We start from the raw sequence: 22,496 nt of genomic DNA, 5'->3' as shown, positions 1-22,496 counted from the left end.
CTGTGATTGACTTTCTGGGTGTATCTCTTCAGTGTAGAAGCAGGAACCGTCCCGTCCAGATGGAAGTCCTCAGCACCGAAACATAGACGGCTGGTAGTCCAATGACCTGCGGACAAAAGGGAGAACTTGGGGGGCAGGGCGGGGACGAGTAGAACACAGGACACCCTGCCACAAAAGCTGAAGGTGCACATGCTCCCTTTTGGGGGTCCTTGAGGCCTGCCCGGTAGGCAGGCAGTCACCTCTCTGGGTGGGTAGCCTTAGTGTAGGAGCAGAAAACTGTTCCTGAGCAAAGGACCTAGCAGAAAACGCAGGCCGTCCAGATGGAACTCCTCAGCACCTAAACAGGTCCGCCTGGTAGCCCAATGATCCGGGGACAATAGGAAAAATGGGGCAGGCAGGGCGAGATCCAAGAGAGCACAGGCACCCCTGGAGCACAAGCTGAAGGTCCCTGGGCTCCCTTACAGGGGACCTTGAGGCCTGCCTGGTAGGCAGGCACTCACCGCTCTGGGTGGGTATCCTTAGTGTAGGAGCTTAGAACTGTTCTTGAGCACTGGTCCTAGCATACAGCAGGGCAGGGTTGGGGGGGTGGGTGCTGGGGGGCTGGGTTGTGCGTAAGAAAGACAGCCCTGCAGAAGGTGCTGGGGGAGAGAGGTTTGTGCTCTCTTCCGGGACAATTTGCCCCTGGATAGCACACACTCACCTGTCCAGATGGAACTCCTCAGCAGCTAAACATGGACGCCTGGTAGTCCAATGACCCTCGGACAAAAGGGAGAACTTGGGGGGCAGGGCGGGGACGAGTAGAACACAGGACACCCTGCCGCAAAAACTGAAGGTGCGCCTGCTCCATTTCGGGGGTCCCTGAGGCCCGCCTGGTAGGCAGGCACTCACTGCTCTGGGTGGGCAACCCTAGTGTAGGAGCAGAAAGCTGTTCCCGAGCAAAGGACCCAGCAGAAAACGCAGGCTTGGGGGGGTGGTCGTGTGCAAGAAAGACAGCCCTGCAGAAGGAGCTGGGGGAGGGGGGTCTGTGCTTTCTTCCGGGACAATCCGCCCCTGGATAGCACACACTCACCTGTCCAGATGGAACTCCACAGCACCTAAACAGGGCCGCCTGGTAGCCCAATGATCCAGGGACAAAAGGAAAAACGGGGCAGGCAGGGAGAGTTCCAGGAGAGCACAGGCACCCCTGGAGCACAAGCTGAAGGTCCCTGGGCTCCCTTACAGGGGACCTTGAGGCCTGCCTGGTAGGCAGGCACTCACCGCTCTGGGTGGGTAGCCTTAGTGTAGGAGCTTAGAACTGTCCATTTACTCAGTTTGATACCCAGATGTGTGATGGATAAGACTGAGCAATTCTGAGTGCTGCCCGTGACGAGGTAACAAGATGGAGACCTTTGTAGCTAGCAGTGGCTTACAAATCAGAGCCTGCTGGCAGTGCATGATAAAAAGGGGAGTGTGCTTTTCTTCCTTGCAGAATAAGTGAGTACATTTCAGAACTTCGTAGCTGGACTTCACAGAGATCCAGACGTCTGTAAATTCTTATCTTGGGATTGTTGGAGGCTTAGGGTTCGAAACAGATTTCTCCCCTGTGGCATTCAGTTCTCTAAACCCGGAATCAAATTGTATTCGGAGCTTGCTGCCGTGCGAGCTAAAGAGCAGGTGTATCTGGACCTCATACAATGAGAAGGAAAATTTTCTTAAAAACAAACATTAGGCTGGGTGTAGCCCTGTTAGAGAATTCCTCTCTAGCATACAGGAAGCCTTTTGTTACATTGCCATAAGCCAGATGTGATGGTACCTGCCATTAATCCCAGCACTTGGGAAACAGAGGCAGGAGAGTTAAAAGTTCAAGGTTATCCTTGCCAGCATAGAGAATCTGAGGTGAGTCTGGGATAAAATGAGACCCCATATCTCAGTTAGGGCTTCTATAGCTGCAATAAAACACCGTGACCAAAAGCAACTTGGGGAGGAAAGGGTTTATTTGGCTTATACTTCCACATTGTTGTTCATCACCGAAGGAAGTCAGGACAGAAACTCAAGTAGGGCAGGAACCTAGAGGCAGGAGCGAATGCAGAGGCCATGGAGGGGAGCTGCTTACTGCCTTGTTCCTCGTGGTTTGCACAATCTGCTTTCTTATAGAGCCCAGCACCATAATCCCAGGGGTGGCTCCACTCGTTGTGCTGGGCCCTTCCACATCAATCACTAATTTAAGAAAATACCCTGCAGGATTACCTACAACTCACTCTTAGGGAGGCATTTTCTTAATTGAGGGCTCCTCCTCCCAGATGACTTTAGTTTGTGTCAAGTTGATATAAAACTAGCCAGGACACCCCTTTCCTCCCAGATATATGGGAGCCTAGCATGCACTTTATCACAGCTAGAGACAGAAGGATAGGTTCTAGGCTAGTCTGGACTAAATAGTGAAACTGTCTCCGAGAAAACAGTAAGGACAACCTGCTGTGGGAGCTGCCATGGACTCTCACAGAATTGTAGTGTTCATTCCTTTCTGAAGCTCTTTAGAGATGCGCTCTTACGTGTGTGCTTTATGTAGTTGCAATCAGCACGCTCTCTCTATCATCTTGTTTTCACTTACCATCATTTCACATTCTGATTTCCATCCCCGCGGTTCACATAATTGTGTGCTTAATGGCTGGCTAACATTCAGTTGTGTAAAATAGCCTGCCAGTTCTTGGGGCTGGGCTTACTTTCCTGAGCAGACCCAAAGGCCTGCTGTCTCTTAGCAGTTGAGGCTTATTTTAATTCCTGGAAGTGGCAACTGGCGTGAGCGTGGGATCCCGTGGCATTCTTGACTCACCAGCACACAGCTCAGTCTGCTTTGTTAGCATTGCTCTGCCTACCACTCCAGAGCAGAGCCTCCCCAGGCTGCCTGGACCTGAGCTGACTCCTCCTGCGTGCAGAGGCAGGTGTATAATCCCCCAACTTCCACAAACCCTGACCCTGATCGAATACTAACATAACAACAGCAAGAAATATCTGCTGCTTCCTCCCTCGCCTGGCATCACAGTGACACTGGTGTCCCCCACAGAGCGTGAAGTGAGAGAAGTGTCTGAAGGAATAAGATGGAGGTCAGGAATGCGATGACTAAAACCCTAGGTGCATTAGTGAAAATAGAATGGACTGAAGTTTGGGTTCCAAGTCCCAAAATGTTGAGTGATACCTTTCTTTCTTCAAACCTCTTCTTGGCATAAACCCCAATATTTGGTCTTCTGATGAAGATAAAGGGTGTATGAGATTGGGTAATAAAACAATAAACTGGGGTTTGATTCCTTATCTAGCTGTGGCCACTGTCATCTTCTGGACAAGTTGGCATGCAGGATTCTCCTGAGAGAAAGTGATATTTGGTACATCTCATTATTACATCATTCCAGCAGCAACTGTGTTGAAAAGAAGTGATTGGTTATTTTGCCACAAATTATAAGTGCTTTTTCCTTGTTCTTGCTCTGATCCTTACCTCCAGAGTGCTAGGATTATAAGCATACACAGTCATGCCCAGTTTCGTATGGTGCTGGGGATCAAGGAACACATGCATAATTTGTGGGGATGAGAGTGTAGGAATCGGAAACCATTCAGAGCAAAGGAATGCCCGTACCTAACCTCAGTGAATTCTGTAGTCCCAAAGTGAAGATTTGCCTTGAAAGAACTAATAGATAAGTACCTGAGCTATGTGGTGTTTGAATTGCCAAGGCTAAGATTGCTTAAAGTATCTCTGACAGGATGTGACAGTTAATCATCATTGTCAACTTGACAGATTTAGAATCTCCATGGAAACGCCTCCAGATGTCTGTGAGGATGTTTCCACCGAAGGAAGACACCCTGGGTGTGTGCAGCAGCAGCACAGTGGAGTGGGGTGGTCCTGGACTGAAAGGGGGAGGGGTGTGAGAGTGAACTGGGCGCCAGCATTTCTTTCTGCTTCCTGACTCTGAATGCAGTGTCGCCATTGCCATATGCTCTGTTGCCACAGCTAGGGCCACTCGAGATAATGTGCCTCTCTCTCCCTTCACAATGGACTTTATTTCCCCTCAAACTGGGAAGTAAAATAAACATTTCCTCCAGCTCCTTTTGCTCAGGTATTTTGTCACAGCAAGGGAGAAAAGTAGCAAACACACTGAGTCTAGGCTCTAAAAGTCCTGGAGGAAGGCCAGGATGTTGATAAATTAGGAGGAACTCCAAGACAACCATTTGCCTTGAATAAAATTTGCACTCTTGATTCAGAAAAGCATTGTTTGCTTCGTGCTTGGGCTGCCCCGCTGATACACTCCTTTCAGATTCTCAAAGACGAGAATGTGGGAGGCAGTGATTGTAATGATCTGTCCAATCCATTACAGTGATGCTGATCACCATGGCTTCTTTAAGCTCGCTCACTCTTTATCCTTTTAGATCAAAGATACCTGCCTTTAGGTTGTTCCCTGTGAGAAAGGAGACACATTCTAAAGCAAAGCCTTGAATGCTAATGATCTAGACAAACTTGTCCCCTAAATAGTAGTAGCCAGCATTTAATGAGCTGCTTAAGGTGTGCTGGGCAGTGTGATAAACATTTTATATGGATTTCAAAGTGGCTTGGGAGAAGGGTTGTTGTTATTTCTCTTTGGTCGGGCAGTTACTGTTATTTCTGACTCCACTGGAAGTTACCAAGTCATCTAGCTTGATAATGGGGTTTGGGGAATGCAGTAACAGCCTGTAGAAACAAAAATAAGCTCCACTCTAATACATCTGTGCATACATACATATACACATACATACATACACAGACACGCACATACATATATACCTACTGACACACACACGTGTACATATTGCTTGCTACTCTTTAAGACTTTTATGACTGATGAATTATTTCTAGAGGGCTAGTGGGAAAGGACCAGAATCAGCACAGGACACCTGAGACCAAGATCTCAGCACAAAGGAGATTTATTTGCTGCAGAGGGACAAAGAACAGGGAATAAGAGACAAAGACAGGCCAAGGGAGGAGGGAAAAGAAACAAGGCAGATGGAAAGGGATATTTGCCCTGGAGGGACAAAGGCCTGTGTCTGGATTGAGAGGAGGCAGATGTGACCCACAGGCAAATGACAGTTTATAAGGGAAAAAGGGAGTTCCCTCCCTTTAGGATTAGTTGGTTTGTTTTAATTGGGCATGTTAATTAGGGTAGCCAAAAGGGGGCTTTTGATTGTTGAACTTCAGTACTTTGATAGCTGGACCTTGATGGTCAGCTTCAGGAGGAGGAAGAAGGCAAATAAGGGAATAGACCTTGGTGGTTAGCTTCAGGGATCTTCTCTATGGTTTAGCAAGTAGGAGGGGAGGGGAAGGGCAAGGTCTACCATGGCCGTGTTTGCTGTGCTCTGGCCTGCTAGAGCCCTTCACAGTGAGATGGCTCAGCAGGTAAAAAGCATTTGGCTGCTAAGCTTGGCCGCTTGAATTTAGTCTCCAGAACCCACATAGTTAAAGTAGGAAACTGACTTCTGCAATTGACTTCCACATACATTTACAAAAGGAAAGAAATATAAAAACAAATAAATAAAGGAAAAGTCTATTGCAAAAAAATTGCTCAACAAAACCTGCACGAAATGGTATGAGCCTGTAAACCCAGTATGAAAGAGGGTTATGAGTTCAAGACCAGTGTCCATACACATAGGCACACAAAATAAATGTAAAAAAAAAACACCCAACTTTAGCTTTGATTTAGAAAAAAGTTCTTGTCACTCAGACACACATCTACTGCACAAAGGGAAGTGTGACAATGTACTGTAATTCAGGATTTTTTTTTCATTTTTGGAAAGGGTCTCTTGTATCCTGGGATAACCTTGGATTTGCTGTATGGTGGATCCACCTGCCTCTACCTCCTGAATGTTGGCATTATAAGTGTACAACTACCATATCCCATTTATATGGCACTGGGAGAAAACCCAGGGTTCCAAGTTCTAGGCAAGCACTCTGCCCACTATGCTTCATCCCCAGTTGAAGTTCTGTAAGTAGGTGATTAACCTTAATTCTCTATCTTGCTCATATTCATAGGTCTACTTGAAATGGATTATTAAAAATGCTGCAGGATCTCTGGAGGTGGCAGGCAGCAGAAACACTGCAGGTCCCCAAGGGGTGGCAGCGGACCATATGGTGGCAGGCCGTGGGCCCTGAAAGCAGCCAGTCCCAGGCAGGGATGACTGCAGGTCCCCAAAGTGGTGGCTGGTCCAGGGCAGGGAGACACGTGGCAGTGGGCAAGAGACAGAGACATGGGTAGGCACACCATGCAGAGTGAGGTTGGATATTTATTCAGTGGGTTATGGAGGGGGAAGGGGGAGGAGAAGAGCAGTGGAGAAGGAGAGACAGAAGTGGGGAGAGGCAGAAGCTGCCTCTTTGAGAGGGAGATGGAAAAGAGAAGGAAGTCAGGCTGGAAGCTGAAGACTAGCCTGTCTCAGCAGGAGGGGGAGGGGGGTGTGGCTTGTCTCTTAAAGAGACAGAACAGATATTACACTACTTCTTTCTCTGTTGGCTAAGAAAATATTCCTGTCTAATAGACACATGTCATGAAGAAAAATGTGTGTAGATTATAAATTCTCTCAAAAAAAACCTCCCAAAAACCAAAAATGGTTTTATTGGCTGAGACACACCTTTAATCCCAGTACCCAGGAGTCAGATGCAGATGGATCCCTTGAGTTCGAGGCCACCCTGGTCTACAAAGCTAGTTCTAGGGTGACCTTGTCTACACAGAGAAACCCTGTCTCAAAAAAAAAAAACATAAAATACAAGCTGAAATGTGGTTTGCTGAATCAGTCTTCTGTCTTTTGTGCTGAGCATCAAGCCTGTTGCCTTGAGCATTCTAGGCAGGTGCTTTACCACTGTGCAGCCTGAGCCCTAAAACATCTTCCATAGAGGCATTTGCTGCTTCCCAGGCTGAGACTGTTAGATGGCAGAATTCTCTAACAGGCAAAGGAGAGTTGATAGAGTGAGAAGATTAAGATGGCCCAGGGAGGATGCAGATTTGGACACACAGAATATGCAGATTTAGGGAGCATTGCTGCCACTATCCAGCCATACTATCTTGGACATCTGTATAATATGGGTTTGACTAGAACTTCTGTAAGGTTCTTTCCAGTGCCACAACCAATAAGCTGAGCTTACAAGCATAGCAAAGACCCATAAGCATTTAAAATGGGTCCTTTGGATATGATAAAGCAGCCTTGGTGCTGCTTGTAGTGACAAACACCTTTAATCCCATCACTCTAGAAGGCAGAGCCAGGTGGATATCTTTGAGTTTGAGGCCAGCATGGTCTACATAGAGAGTTCCAGGACAGCTGACACTACACAGAGAGACAAAAGAAGAGAAAGAAGAAGGTAAAAGCAGGAGGAGGAGGAGGAGAAACCTCTTTCGGGCAGGGTTTTAAGACAAGTTTCTATCTGTCAAACAATGGGTTGATTAGCTTATACTGCTTGGCAAAGCAGTCTAGGGTAGAGTTAAGAATGTAGATTATGGAGCTGGATTTGATTTTATTTCTGTGTGTGGGTATGTATGTATATGTATATGTATATGTGTGAGTATGGTGTATTTATCTGTGGTGCACATCCAAGTGTGTGTATCAGGGGTGTTCATACACACTGACGCCAGAAGGTGTCTGGAGACCTGTTCTATATTACTTTTGAGACTGTCTCTCACTGAAGCTACAAGCGACTGTCAAGTCTCAGCAGTCCATCTGTCAGCTCCCATTAGTTCAGGGATTGCAGGTGCATGCATGGTCATGGCCTGCTTTTTTTCAAAAGGGGTGCTGGGATCTAAACTCAGGTCTCCATGCTTGCCCATTAAATACTCTTTTTTTATTTTAAATGTTTTATTTATTTTCCATACCAACCACAGTTCCCCGTCCTTCCCCTCCTCCTGCTATTCCTACCTCTCCCCCACCACCCTATCCCCCATCCACTCTTCAGAAAGGGTAAGGCCTCCCATGGTGAGTCAACAAAATCTGACACATCACTTTGAGGCAGGGCCAAGTACATCCTCCCCATCGGGTCCCCCTCTCCCTGCATCAAGGGTGAGCAAGGCATCTCACCATAGGAAATGAGCTCCAAAGAGCAAACTCATGTATTAGGGATAGATAGTTCTAGTCCCACTGCCAGGGACCCCACAAACAGACCAAGCCTCACAACTGTCACCCACATGCAGAAGGCCTAGTTCGGTCCTATGCAGGCTCCCCAGCTGCCGGTCCAGAGTCTGTGAGGTCCCTAAAGCTTGGGTCAGCTGATTCTGTGGGTTTCCCAATCATGATCTTGACCTCTCCCCTTGTTCATATAATGCCTTCACCCTCTGTTTGACTGAGCTTCCAGATCTCAGCTCAGTGCTTGGCTGTGGATCTGTTTCCATCAGTTACTGGATGAAGGTTCTATGGTGACAGCTAAGGTAGTCACCAATCTGGTTACAGGAGGTCAGTTCAGACATCTTCTCCACTACTGCTAGGAGTTTTAGCTGGGATCATCCTTGTGGATTCTTGGGAATTTCCCTAGCACCAGGTTTCTCCCTAACCCTCAAATGGCTCCCTCTTTCATTGTTCTCCCTCTCTGTCTCTCCCACAGTGCAACCATCATGTTCCCTCGTGCTTTTATCCCCCCCCCCAGTTTATCCAGGAGATCATATCTATTTCTCTTTCCCAGAGGGATCCATGCATGTCTCTCTTAGGGCCCTCCTTGGTACCTAGCTTCTCTGGGGTTGTAGATTGTAGTCTGGTTATCCTTTGTTATACACCTAATATCCACTTATGATTTGAGTGAGTACAAACTGTGTTTGTCTTTCTGGGTCTGTGTTACTTCAGTTGGGATAATTTTTTTTTCTAGTTCCATCCATTTGCCTGCCAATTTCATGAAGTCAACTTTTGTTTTTACAGTTAAGTAATACTCCATTGTATAAATGTACCCCATTTTTTAAAATCCATTCTTTGGTTGAGGGGCATCCATGTTGTTTCCGGGTTCTTGCTATTAGGAATAAAGCTGCTGTGAACATAGTCACCACTGAGTCATCTTTATAAACCCTGTGAGCTTGGACTTTAATTTAAAAAACTGGTTCTACTAGACAGACAGTGGTGGCACACACCTTTAATTCCAGCACTTGGGAGGTAGAGGCAGGCAGATCTCTGAGTTTAAGGCCAGTCTGGTCTACAGACTGAGTTCCAGGATGGCCAGGGCTGTACAGAGAAACCCTGTCTTGAAAAACAAGCAAACTTTCTCAAGAGTGGTATTGCTGGGTCTTGAGGTAGATTGATTCTCAATTTTCTGAAATACCACCATACTGATTACAAAGTGGCTGTACTAGTTTACATTCCCACCAGCAATGGAGGGGTATTTCACTTACTCCATATTCTCTCCAGCATAAGCTGTCATTGCAGTTTTTGATTTTGGTCATTCTGACAGGTGTAAGATTATGTATCTCAGAGTTGTTTTGATTTGCATTTCTCTGATGACTAAGGATGGTTGTTGCGGGAGGTCCTTCCACTCCTCCAGCCTATAGCCGCTGAGATACCAGCCCATTGGGGCGTGGTCTCTCTCCCTTTAAAAAAGCGGCCACTTCCCTCTCCTCTCTGCCAGAGACTAGATTCCCTTCCTGGTTGCGTAGAGGGCTGTTGTCTGGGACAGAGATCTGTAAGTTTTTTCCCCTTTAAATAAATACCACCCTATTAATCATAATTCCAAACTGGTGTGGCATTGTTTGTGACTTATGCCTTCAGATGCTGAGCATTTCCTTAAGTGTCTTTTGGCCATTTGAGATTCCTCTGTTGAGAGTTCTCTGTTTAGATCTATACCTACTTTTTATTGGATTATTTGGTGTTTTGATGTCTAGTTTCTTGAGTTATTTGTATAGTTTGGTGATCAGACCTCTGTCTGATGGGGGGGGGGTTGGTGAAGATTTTGTCCCATTTAGTAGGCTGCCTTTTTGTCTTATTGACTGTGTCCTTTGCTTTACAGAATCTTTTCAGTTTTAGGAGGTCCCATTTATTTATTATTGCTCTCAGTGTCTGTGCTACTGGAGTTATGTTTAGGAAGTGGTCTCCTGTGCCCATGCATTGAAGGCTACTTCCCACTTCTCTTCTATGAGGATGCACGGTCACACCACAAGGACATTTGCTCAAATCTCTTCATAGCAGCATTACATAATGGAGTACTACCCAGCGGTAAAAAACAATGACATCTTGAAACTTTCAGGCAACTAGATGGAACTAGAAAAAGCCATCCTGAATGGGGTAATCCAGATCCAGAAAGACAAATATAGTCTGTACTCAGTCATAAATGACTTTTAGACAAAAAGCAAAGGACAAGCAGCCTACAGGCCACAACCCCAGAGAACCTGGACAAACAAGAGGACACTAAGAGAGACATACATGGATCCACCTAGGATGGGAAAAAAGACAAGATCTCCTGAGTAAATTGGGACCATAATGGGTAGGAGGGAAGGTGGAAGGGGAGAGGGGAGGAGGGAAAGGGAGTGGGAAAATGTATAGCAATAAGAAAGGAAAAACAAACAAACAAACAAAAAACAACCAAAACTGGTTTTGCTACCGCCTAGTGGGTGCCCAGGGACAAATTATCTAAGCTCTCTGAATATCAGTTTCTGCCTGTGTGAAATGAAGATGAAAGGCAGTAATATATGTAAAGCAGTTAGCCTAGCAGCTGACAAAGCGGAAGTGCTCCATCAACTATGCCTGCTAGCACTGCTGGTGCACTTATGGCTGTTAACGGGATTCTCCTCACATAGGCATGGATGTACTTCTGCATAATTTCCTGGCTATAGCTTTGTCTTTGTAGAGGGAGTTGGAGAGAGGCATGTGTGGATCTTTTTAGCCCCAAGGTAGCTTTAGCTAGGCAGATTTGGATTCCATTCCTTGCTCTGCTGTGTACAGTACCCTCATTTGGGAAGTGATGGCAGGTATAATACCTGCCCAGGAAGGTTGCCAATATGACAATAGATAGGAAGGACTTAACACTGTGCCAGGTATCTGTAAAGTACCTGATTTATGGGGCCCATGATGAGGGTGATAACAATAATAGTAAGGGACCAGTACCATCCCAACCTCACCACACTGGGAGTGTGGATCCACACACATGTTAAGAGGCAGCAGTTGCTGTTCCTGAAAGGCTAGCAAAGCAATGTGGCTTCCCAGACAGTAGCTGGGTATTTAAAACAGACCTGGTTTTGAATATGTAACAAAAACAAACAAACAAACAAAAAAACCAAAAAACCCGATTGATTAGAGCACCATTCTTATTTATTTTGCCAGTCCCTTTATACCTGAGAACCTTATGGAAAATGTGTGATTCTAAAGTAACCCTGTTCTTCTAAGGCTCAATTTCAGTTGTTCACATCTTATCTGTAAGCTTTGTCAGGAATATCTTAGTACATGGCTCTGCTGTTCTTTGGTGAGGTGGACGACACATAACTTCCTGAGCCTCCCGATGAGTATAGGATGAATTGGCTGGCTACCGCACTGGTGTGGAAAAACAATGGTTCTCAAGGACGTGATCTTAGAATAGGTGAACTTGTAGGTGGGCTGTAGAGGCATTTTCGAACAAAAGTCAAAGGCGCATGTTCCTGCTGGTTCTGGAGGTGTGCCCATTTACTGAAAGGTGATAGAGGGAATGATTCTTTTGCTATCCCTCTGTTTCCTCTTTAGTAGTCTGTTAAGTCTAATCAGGAGAAGAAAACAGCTAGTTTTGCAAGTAAAGCCAAGTATAAGGTTTCTATTCTTTCCCACACTACTTGGGGTAGGAGGGTGCTGGCCAGTTTCCAAGGCACCCTACAGGACACCCACCCTCCACCCCAGCCTCCAACATTCTTTGTCACTTTATTAAGGAATACTAACTGCAGGAACAGAAGGCTTCGCCACAGGGATCTTCCAGTAACATTTCTTCAGTGTCCCAGGTATCTATTCTCTTTTTTGGCCTTCGAGCTAAGGTTATAGAAATAAAAATGAGTTTTGGATAAAGATTTCAGGGTAGTTGCTGACCTCTAGAAAGGCACACACTATTTGCTACTAGATTCCTTCTACCGAGCTTTCATCCTCACCCCTTATCCCCAGAACTGTGCCCATTTTCTCCTTAGTGAACGTCCCTGAATAATGCATAACAAACAGTTCAGCCTGAGGTGACATGATCATTGTCAGTTGACAGTCAATATATGTCAAGTGCTGGAAGATTTTCCATGTTAGGAGGTCATCACTAGCATTTAAATATTTTGTGTATAGTGTATGTGTATGTGTGTTTGTGTTCATGTGTATGAGGAGGCCAGGGCTTGACTCTTCAGGGTTCTCTTTCTTTTGGAGACAGAGTCTCTCACGGAACTTAGATCTCACTGATTGGCTAGGGTGGGTAGCCAATGAGCTCCAGATGCTCTTTTCCCTACTGCCCACCCCAGGCTAGGGTTACAGGTGTATACCAACAAGCCCAGCTTTGTTATGGGTGCAGGAAATTCAAACTCAGTTCTTGCTGGCATGGAAGGCACAGGAAACACCGAGTCATCTCCCCAGTGACCCATCAGTAGCAATGTTCATGTCTCCACAGTGTGTATGCATCTTAATTTAGTTAGCTATCTCTGTCATTGGGCATTTACATTGTTTCCAACATTTAGCTCTTGTACTGGATGATATAATTGGAATATTTTTAGTATACTTTTTGTGTACTTCTGTAATTAGCTTTGTAGACAGCTAAGAAATGAGACTAGTAGTTTAAATGTTTACCATAGTTTAAGTTCTTTTTAAACATATTTATTTTATTTTAATGTGTATGAGTCTTTGGCCTGCATGTATATCTGTGCATCACACTTATGCCTGTGAAGGTTCTTAATAATATTGAGAAAAGGAGGGAGAGAGAGAGACAGGTAATATACCCTACATAGAGGTTACGCCAATTTGCGCTTCCACTATTGGCACGCATAACCTTTAAGTTATTGCTATGGCCATCCAAAGATCTTGTGTCAGCTAATGCTGGGCTACCATGCTGGCCTATCAGAAGATGGTCTCAAAGCTTTGTCCCATACTTCTCTCTATAACACACCGTAGTGTGAAAAGTGAGTTTCATTCTCAAAATAGGAATGCTATTGTAGAAAATATAAAGGATGGCCTATATAACTTTTCTTTTATAGCCAACGATTCAACATTACCTTTGAAAAGATTGTTGTCAATAGATGGAGCTGCAGTGTGTGTCTCGTAACATTGGGTGTTGCAAGGTTTGGCAATACTCTGAGTTCCAATCTTCCGAGAACATTCACCTTCCTCCATGATTACGTCCAAAGCAAATGTTACTGACATATTCTTTTTGGGCCTCATTCGCAGACCATCTTTCTGTATGCCAAGAAGAAGAGGGAAATCGTAAAGTAGTCCTCAAGAGTTCAATTACAGACCATGGGCAATAGCATTTCAAAAAGCCATTTACCTGTAGGATTGGCTTTAGGGGCCTAGCATCCAGTGAGCGCTGTATTAAATGTTGTCTTGATTCAAAATGGTGCCTTTTCTCCAAGTGTCTTTGTTCAACATGCTGTCTGTGTTCCAGGTGTTGTCTTTTCTGAATGCGCTGTCTGTTGTCTTTGAGCATTCCCCCTCTGTTAGCTATGCTAAATTTGAAAGAACAAGTCAGTAGAAGAAAGAGACATATTTCAAGACTTTTCCTCTTGTTTTTGGTGCTGGGGCCTGCGTTTAGACCATCCATGAATGTGGCAAATGCTCTACACTGAACTGTCCCTGCCTTCAAGCTCTTTAGCCAATGCAGCTGCCATCCTATCCTTTCCCTATGCCTTTGGGCAGTGAAAATAACAACAGAGCAAGAGGACATTTCAGCCTTACGGTCCTCAAAAGCCTGAGCCTGCACTAGGTATCTTTTCAACACTCCTGTTCTTTCTATCGTTCCGTGGTTAGGCAGATCAGAGAACTGGAGGCTGAGAATTCAGAGCAGCTGTGTAATATTCATCTGTAGAATATTGTCAATAGGCTCCTTAAGGGGCACATGTTCCCTCTTGTCTTCCACATGGCAACTCAGGGAACAGATGTCCTCTTTTGGAGAAGCCCTAATGCTGATAGGTTGGCCTTACCCTTTTTTTTAAACCTCTATGCCACTCATCCCACTAAAGTGACTGCTGAAGCTGTTCCAGGGCAGGTAGTGTACCCAGCAATGTTGATGGGCACTGCCATAGCCCCACTTGGGCCATCAGATTCTCCAGGGCTTGCTGCCCAGAATTCAAGTACCTCTCAGACTCATGGGTCATGTTGAAGATTGGCTTCCACTTGTATGGTGAGTAAACCAAAAGAAAGCAGCTCAGTACCTGTCCGATGAGCATCTCTCTCCACAGCCTCTGATGTTCTTGGAGGTTGAGATGCTCTTACCGGATGTTTGTTGTCGAGTACACAGCTCATCGTATTGATCCCCAATAGCAGCTAACAGCCAGCGCAGGCCTATAATTATCGGCTGTTGGTTCCTCTTTGGGAGGTTTTTCATAGTTGAACATGGCTCCTATAAACAAGAGAAAAGAAGGCCTCAGATCTGGATCCCTGGACCTTTAGGGTCTAAAGATCACTGTCATCTAAATGTCAGAGGTAGATGGCTGTGCCTAAATAGGTTCTCAGCTTCCAAGGAAACACCTAGCATTCACATCTGAGAAAGTAGATGAAGAGCATAAAAGCTGAGGCCCTTTAATACAATGGCTATAGTGCCTTCATTGTGTGACCTCAAGCAAGTCACTGAGACTGTCAGATCATTTAGCTTTTTCACGTATAAAATGGGGATATTAAAATCTTACAGAACTGCTTTGAAGGCAGAGTGTAATATGTGTTGTCATTATCAAGGTAGAAATAATCACAACAGATGTTGCCTGTCAGGGAAAGGAACTTTGCCTCCAAGCCAACATTTGGGGCTGATGACAGCCAGGGCCCTGGTTATATTAGCCAGGGCTAGAGGAAGAGAAGGAGATGCTGCCACTCACCACACGGCACATGGACTTAGTCTCATTCACTAGCCTTTCCAGAAGTAGATATTCGATGATATCGCAAGGCAAGAGGGCTTCCTTCTTGTCTTGTTTGTTTGCCAGGCTAGAGCAGGGCATATGAAAGAGCAGAAAAGATGAGAAGAGTGGAGCCAAGGTGAAGTCAAAGGGAAGGGAAAAGCCCTGCATGGTGGCACACACCTTTAGTCCTGGCACTTGGGAGCCAGAGGCAAGCGAATCTCTGAGTTCAGGCCAGCCTGGTCTACACAGCAATACCGTATCTCAAAAACAACAGAAAACAAACCACAAAAAAAAAAACAAAAAAAAAGGGGTAGGGGAACTGCCACGTGTTCAGGAATTGGGCCTAAATGTATGCCCAGTGAGATTGGCTAGACAGTGGAGGAAAAAAAATAGTGCAAATTATTTGAATCCAAGATAATCCCCAGAGCTTATTTCCCACTTCCTCTGTATCATGCCTGGAACTTTAGTTACGGTCGCTAATTGGGATATGAACAGGTGTGGAGTTTTGCATCTCTGAAACTCTTCATACTCCAGTTGGGTTGCTAATGAGGGATGAGACTGGCAAAAAGGGAATTGGAAGGGGTGAGGCGTGACAGGTTACTGGAGGTCTCCCTCTGAAATTAGTGCCAGTTACATAAGTCTTGAGCCACCGAGGGAGGAAGGCATAGGAACTTACATTATACAAAAGGGGGGGGGGTGTGCTCACTGCCATCATCAAGTTTCGAGACCAGAGACTCAAACCAGAAAAGAGCAAATCCAGGAAGAGTCTTCAGCAAGAGTCAGGCTTGGGGATGGGAGATCTCGATGGTATTTCTCTTTGATGAAGAGACGGGGTTTGTTTGTATAGTTAGCTGTAGTGCCTCGCATGGCAGTGGGGAGTAGAAAGTGGCTCTTGAAAACAGTGACCAGTCAAGTAGGCCTTTCTGCCTCATTGAGTCTAAAGGGGTCTAGCTCCCTGTGACCAAAGGAGCGCCCAGCCTTTAACCTCTATACCTTTCCCAAGGCACAAATTGGCAAAGGGAAGTAGACCACAAAGACAGAAACTTACATTAAGATGGGCTTCCCTGCTACCCTTTTGTCAAACATCAGGCGTGTTAAGATGATCTTCACTTCCTGTATGCGTGCTATGTCACTAGAATCGACGACGAAAACAAGCCCGTGCGCCTCAGCATAGTAGCTCGGCCATTTCTCTCGGCCTTTTTGGTCTCCATTGAGGTCATAGAGAGATACTTGATAATCATCTAGTAGAAGTCTAATCTGTGTCGGCTTCGTATTGCTGTGCATCTTGCTAGGAATTACTACAAACAGAAAGAGGGGAGAAGCGACCACAGTTTGGCAAAAGGTAGTTAGATAAGATTGTTCATCCTCCTGCAGAGCCTGCCCCCAGAAACCTTACTGAAGTGGCCTGCCACCCCGCTCAGATTCATGGATGCATAGTTCTAGTTCTTGGTTGTTGTTGCTGCTATTGTTTTGTTGGTTGGTTTTCTTTTAGACAGAGTCTCACTATGTAGCCCTGATTAACCTGGAACTCACTCCGTAGACCAGGCTGGCCTCCAACTCACAGATACCCACCTGTCTCTGCCTTCTAGAGGGCTGAATTAGAGGCGTGCATCACCATGCCCAGCAAAATGCATCTTTCTAAATCACTTTTCCTATGTCCCCCTTCCTGGCTATACTACGTCAGTGAATAAGTTGAATGGTGGCCACAGTGGACCTGGTTCCTATCCAAGTCTCCTCACCCTTCATGTCTCTCTTTTCCTGGGCCTTCACAAACTGTCATTCTCTCTACCATCCTGTGGTTGGTTCATGCCCATTTTTATAAACTATCCATTTAGATCATTTTTATTGTAGGAAATTTCCCTCACACCAGCCTTGTAAAATGCTTCTACCCCTGTGTTTAGCATTACTAGAACACATATTAGAGTCATAAATTCTATTGTCTACTTAGCTGAGTTCTAAACTGCCAAAGGAAGGTGAACTCTTCATTTTATCCATTATATCCATTATATTCATGAAGCACAGATTCTGGCACACAGAAACTCAATAGGTGTCTAATGAATGAATGCTAGCTCTTTCTCTTTGTATTTCCCATGTGTATGTCTGTATGAGCACGTTGGATTTCCTAGAACTGGCGTTACAAACAGTTGTGAGCCACCACGTGGGTGCTGGGAGTTTAAACTCAGGTCCTCTGGAACAGCAACCAGTGCTCTTAACCTCTGAGCCATCTCTTCAGATCTAGTTGTTTCTCTTTTACCGTTTCTTTCAGGCCCAGCCACCACATTCTTCAGGGAGCCTTCTCTGGCCTGCCAACCTCTCAACAGTTCTTTTCAGCACTTCGCTGAAGTAGTCATTGACCTATTTTTGTGCTTGCCCATTGCCTTAGAGTAGGGATTCAGTAAGTGCTAACACTGTCTATTATTATGAATGAGAACATGAAGTGTCTCTTGTGTGTCTCTTCCAAGAAACCCTGCCAGATTTGGGCACATTTCCCATGGAAAAGCTTTGTCCAGAACATAATATCCTGTAAGGAACTAGCTACTTCGTTCAGCCTCTAAAAGAAATGCATTTTATAACGATGGTCATTCTATGCTTTGCAGTTTGTTGAACTGATAGTTATGGTCTAAGTTTCTGCTCACATTAATAGTTAATAATTTCATAGATTTTTGACACTAGGAGTAAGTACTCATACTAGAATCAGTAATTTCTTATTTGTAGTAGGAGATATGTCTGTGACATTTTCCATAGGTCAGCCAAACTAAATCCTTAGACTGACTAATTCTTTCAGATTTTTGGAAATGCTTGTTTATATACACTTATGAATAGACATATATATGTATATAATACGCCAACTATACTTTAATGTGGTTTTATAACATTTCTTCTGTTTTCATGATATAGCTTTTTAATTATGATTTTCAGAGTGCACATACATTTCAATCACAACTTTGATATGATACGTGCTATAGAAATTACACTACTTGAAAACATACATGCAAGTAGCACTATACAGACTGAGCAGGTTGAATTTATGTATTTAGGAATATATACGTATGATATATACATATTCACATGTGTATATAATAACAATTAATGAAAAAGGCCATGTATTTGAAAGAGAGCAAAGAAGGGTATATGACAGGATTTGGAGGGAGGAAAAAGAGGGGGAAATGATGTAATTATATTATAACTTCAAAGAATAAAGAAAGTAAAAAGAAGAGGCAAATATGTGAAGATTCCAAAAGATAATTTTAAAATCTTGTTTTCTATGTCTCAGAAAGCCTTGGTATTTTTTTGTGACAGAACATAGCCATTCCTCTGGGTTTGTTTTTTTCTTTTTCTTCTTTTTACTCAAAACTAATTTCTGCAATAATTCGGTCTGTTGCTGATGACACTAGGTGCTAAACACTACAAGAAGTGGTTCCTTGTAAATTTGAATTTATCTGACTTTCTCTTCATTTATAAATACCCTGAGGGCAAGTCCCAACTCTCATTCATCTCTCTATTACTCGCTGAGTGTTTCATGAAGTATGGTTTGGGAGTGTGCTTCAGAGTTTTAGGGATGTACCCCAATCCTGCACCGGATGACTCCAGATCTCAGGATCTCTTAGCTTGGGATGGAAGCATCTGTACTTTCTGTGATAAAGTGGCTCTGGTTAGCATGGTTATGATGTGATTCTTCTGCACTTTAAAGCTTGCGAGGCACTGCTCCTGAGAGTGAAGGAACCTGGGTGTGGTTGTGTCTCAGCATCATCTGATGAGAATGAGGAGCATGGGCCCTCACTAAACTGAAATACGGGAGCTTCCTGATGCTGGGTTAAGTGCCCTCTAGGCTTCCCAGGTGACTTTTATCACGACCTCATTGTTCTCTAACTTTGCCTTCCCAGGCTTTTAAAAACCTGTGGTGCTAGTCCTCATTCTCTGAGATTTGGATTACATAGGGGTGGTACTCATGCATTATGCTGTTTTGAAAGCACACAGGTTGGGCCTGGAGAAATGGTTCAGCAGTTAAAGAGTACTTGCTGTTCTTCTAGATGGATTTGGTAGCTCAAACCTGTCTGTAGTTTCAGCCCCAGGGTATCTAATCCTTTCTTCTGGCCTCTGTGGGCACTACATACCATGTTCATGGTACACATACATACATACATGCAGAGAAAACACTCATACATATAAAATAAATAATTTTTTAAAAAGTATCCAGGTGATCCAAATGAATGTATGTCAAATTTGCCATACATTCACAGATCTCAACATTCTTACATTGTGGAATATTATTTTAAGATGTGTTACAATTGTTTATGTGGTGGAACATTTGTTTTAATGATGCAAAGTTGTGCTGCATTCTTTTTTGTTGCATTTGTGTGACTCTGTGAAACTGTGTTACTTTGCATGTCTAAAACAACTGAGTGGTCTAATGAAGAGTTGAACCTCTGATAGCTGGGCAGAGAAAGAATAGGCAGGGCTGGGCAGGTAGAGAGAATAAATAGAAGGCGAAAGCTGGGAAGAGAAAGGGAGGAGTGAGAAAAGAAGGGGTCAGCCACACAGCCAGATATGGAGTAAGAAGGAAAGAAAAGATGTACAGAAATAGAGAAAGGTAAAAGCCCAGAGGCAAAAGGTAGATGGGCTAAGTTAAGAAAAGCTGGCTAGAAATAAGCCAAGCTAAGGCTGGGCATTCATAAGTAAGAATAAGCCTCTGTGTGATTTGTTTAGGAGCTGGATGGCGGGTCCCCCAAAGAGTCAAAGTGTAAAAAAGAGTAAATACAACCAACACCATTCTTATTTAGGGCGCCCGTCTGTGCTCATCCTTGAGTTTCTTATCCCATGTGACCATGCCATGCAAAACAAGTGAATGGTGTCATCAGTAGTGATGGCAGGTATGCCAAACTGGTTTGTAGCTGGTGTCTTTAAACGTTCATATAGGTTACTATATGTAGGCTGGAATTCCTTTCCTAGACAGTTATCTGTTTGTGGCATTCACCTTTGAAAAACACAGGAACAGGAGAATTGAGCTATTCAATTTTGGATACAGAGAAATCTACATGATTGACTTTAAGTGGCCCTGCATGAATGGAGCTGCCCTGAGACATTCTTCAGAATGTGATGATATCAGTGCCTATTATAATGTTTCAGTGAATGAAGTCACTACCATAAACCAATGCATTCATCAGCCAGTCCCACGGTATTCACTGAGCACAAGACAAGTTATGCAGTAACAAACTCCATCCACTGTGCTCCAAGAATCAGAATGAACACAGACACTTGTCTCAGATGAATAGCTTGTGGTTCATTTCAGAGGAGTGCTTCCCACAGCTGGAAACACCTGGAGAGTTCTCATGTTGTGGGTTCCCAGGCCCCACCGGGACTGAATAGGAGTCTGGGGCCAAGGCAACTGGAACTCTAGTAAACTATCCCCAATCTTGTCAGTAAACTTGTGACTTGTCTTGCCTGGTTCTTTGACTTTCCTGCCACTCTTTACTTTTGATCGTTTTTGCCTATCAATATTGGGAGATACAAGGAGTCAAGCGTGCTGCAAATAAGGGTGGGCATGCTAGGCTGAAGTGTTGCTCAAAATGCACTTGGAGGTTCTTGGGGCTGAGGGAGAAAGAAGTTCTGAAAAGGCAATGCGTAGTCTCAGGGGAATGATGGAGACCATTCATTCCAGGAGGAATTGTTGAAGATGCTGACGGCAGAGACTCAGTGAGGAAAAGACCCATTTCTTCTCCTCATGGGACTCCCGAGTTAGTGGTGGATTGGGAATTCTGCAAGGACCTTGGAATAAGCGCATGCTCGAGGGTGTGAGCAAGGGGTGGGTGCAGGGGGCAAAGGAGGGCTTTCCTGTGGCCAGGTCGTGAGTGGAGGGGCTTGCTTAAGAAGGTGACAGAGGAGCATACATGCAGGAGTGGAGCCGTGCGAAGCCCAGTGGTGTGGCCGAGGAAAACAGAGCTTTTGCTTTGGTTGTCTCAGAGGACTCTTTGTGAAGAACGTGGGAAATGAAGCCGGAGGAGGAGTCAGAAGCACAAACAGGACCTTGTGTTCCACAATGGGGCAACGTGGAACAACCCTGAGCAGGGGCGTGTCATGATTAGATCTGTGCACCTCTCTGATAATTAGAGGAAGGAGCAGACATAAACAAGTCAGCCAGAGTTTACTGGCTTTGAAGGGAGCTGAAGAAATGCCAAGTAGACCGTGGGCACGGGTGTCAAGGTAACCATTTCCTATACTCTGCGGAGGGTTGCCAGGTTCTATCAAAGCCAGCCATGTCAACACACTCCTATATTGAGTCAATAAACCTTGCTGATGGGCCAGACTCTGATTGATTAGCAGGTAGAGGTAGCTGGGGCTTAACGAGTACAGCAGCTCCCTGCAATGCTATGTGAGTGCCCTTGGGAACCTGCTCTAGTCGAGGGACTGGAGATTGCTGCTACACTTGAACAGACAAGTCTCGAGCTCTAACTTTCAACAGCAGCTGTCGCGGAGTTTTGTGTTATTACATTTTGTCATTACTTGTCTCTTATCTAGACCAAATTACACAGGAATTCAGCTCCGAAACTAGACAGCATTTCAAATACACTGTGCTTCAAAATTGTTGACAATGTTTTGCGTAGCTAAAGCTCATTCATTTGACATCACATGACGACTTCCGATGAGGGCATCTTATAAAGGGAGCAGGTGACAGGCACTCTGGAAATAGCCTGTTAACACCTAATGAGGAGACAGAGCTATTTATTTTTACAAGAGAGAAACTGAGGGCCAGGAAGTAAGGCTAAAGTGGAATGAATATTTCTGGCAGACCCACACCAGAAACTAATGTTCTTCGTTCTTACATCTTTGAAGGGCCTCCACAAGATGACTTTTGCCTGAGTTGTCCAAGCCAATGACAATGATAGTCACATTCCTGGAAGAGGACAAGAAAAATTAGTCAAAGCCACGAACCTCTTGATGCTTACCCTGAAGAATTCTATTTGTTTTGAAGTGTTTCTCAGTGTATCATAAGAAGCCCTACCACAGTGGCTGGAGGGGTGTGGCCACCTCTCCCAAATCCTCCAGAGATGCTTTCCCTCCCTGGCACCTTCTGTTTATAGAATGGTCATCCTCTCTCAGCTCTGTTCCAAGTCCTGCACTCGCTGTCTAGTTACTTTCCAAATGGGTCACAGTCATTTGTCCCTTGTGAAACTTTAGGCAGATACGTGGGAAGCAATTCCAAAGTGGGTGTAGAAAAGTAGATGTAAAGTTACCTTTGCTTTGGTTCTGTGGCCTTTTGTCGAGACCAGCAGGCACTCAGAAGTCGGAACATGATTCAGCTTGGATCTTAAATATTAAAGGACAAAAATAAATGACAAATCACATCAATTGTGGATTAGATCAGTTTGTCTGTCTGGTAAACAGAAAGTCTGTGACTGTTAGAATTCCATTGCATCATCCAACCCAGCCTAACTTGTAAATGCCATGGAGGAGAGACTGGCTATCCTAAGCTCCAATGAGAACATCGTGGTAATATGTAGCTTCCTACAAAATACAGTGACT

The 22,496-nt window shown here is 44.7% G+C and overlaps 1 protein-coding gene across 1 annotated transcript; it reads right to left on the bottom strand.

Moving 5' to 3' along the window:
- Window positions 1-11,560: 11,560 nt before the first annotated feature.
- Window positions 11,561-22,266, bottom strand: Arl13a (ADP ribosylation factor like GTPase 13A). The gene is made up of 9 exons (XM_005358826.2): window positions 22,208-22,266; window positions 21,797-21,867; window positions 16,024-16,273; window positions 14,955-15,060; window positions 14,298-14,485; window positions 13,415-13,592; window positions 13,143-13,323; window positions 11,848-11,934; window positions 11,561-11,604 (listed from the first exon to the last, which is right to left on the bottom strand). The coding sequence occupies exons 1-9, from the start codon at window positions 22,264-22,266 to the stop codon at window positions 11,561-11,563; spliced, it is 1,164 nt and encodes a 387-aa protein (XP_005358883.1).
- Between the last annotated feature and the right edge of the window lie 230 nt (window positions 22,267-22,496).

Source organism: Microtus ochrogaster, chromosome X, assembly GCF_000317375.1.
Source record: "Microtus ochrogaster isolate Prairie Vole_2 chromosome X, MicOch1.0, whole genome shotgun sequence".
Lineage (NCBI taxonomy): Eukaryota > Metazoa > Chordata > Mammalia > Rodentia > Cricetidae > Microtus > Microtus ochrogaster.
This window is presented reverse-complemented; position numbering and strand designations above follow the sequence as displayed.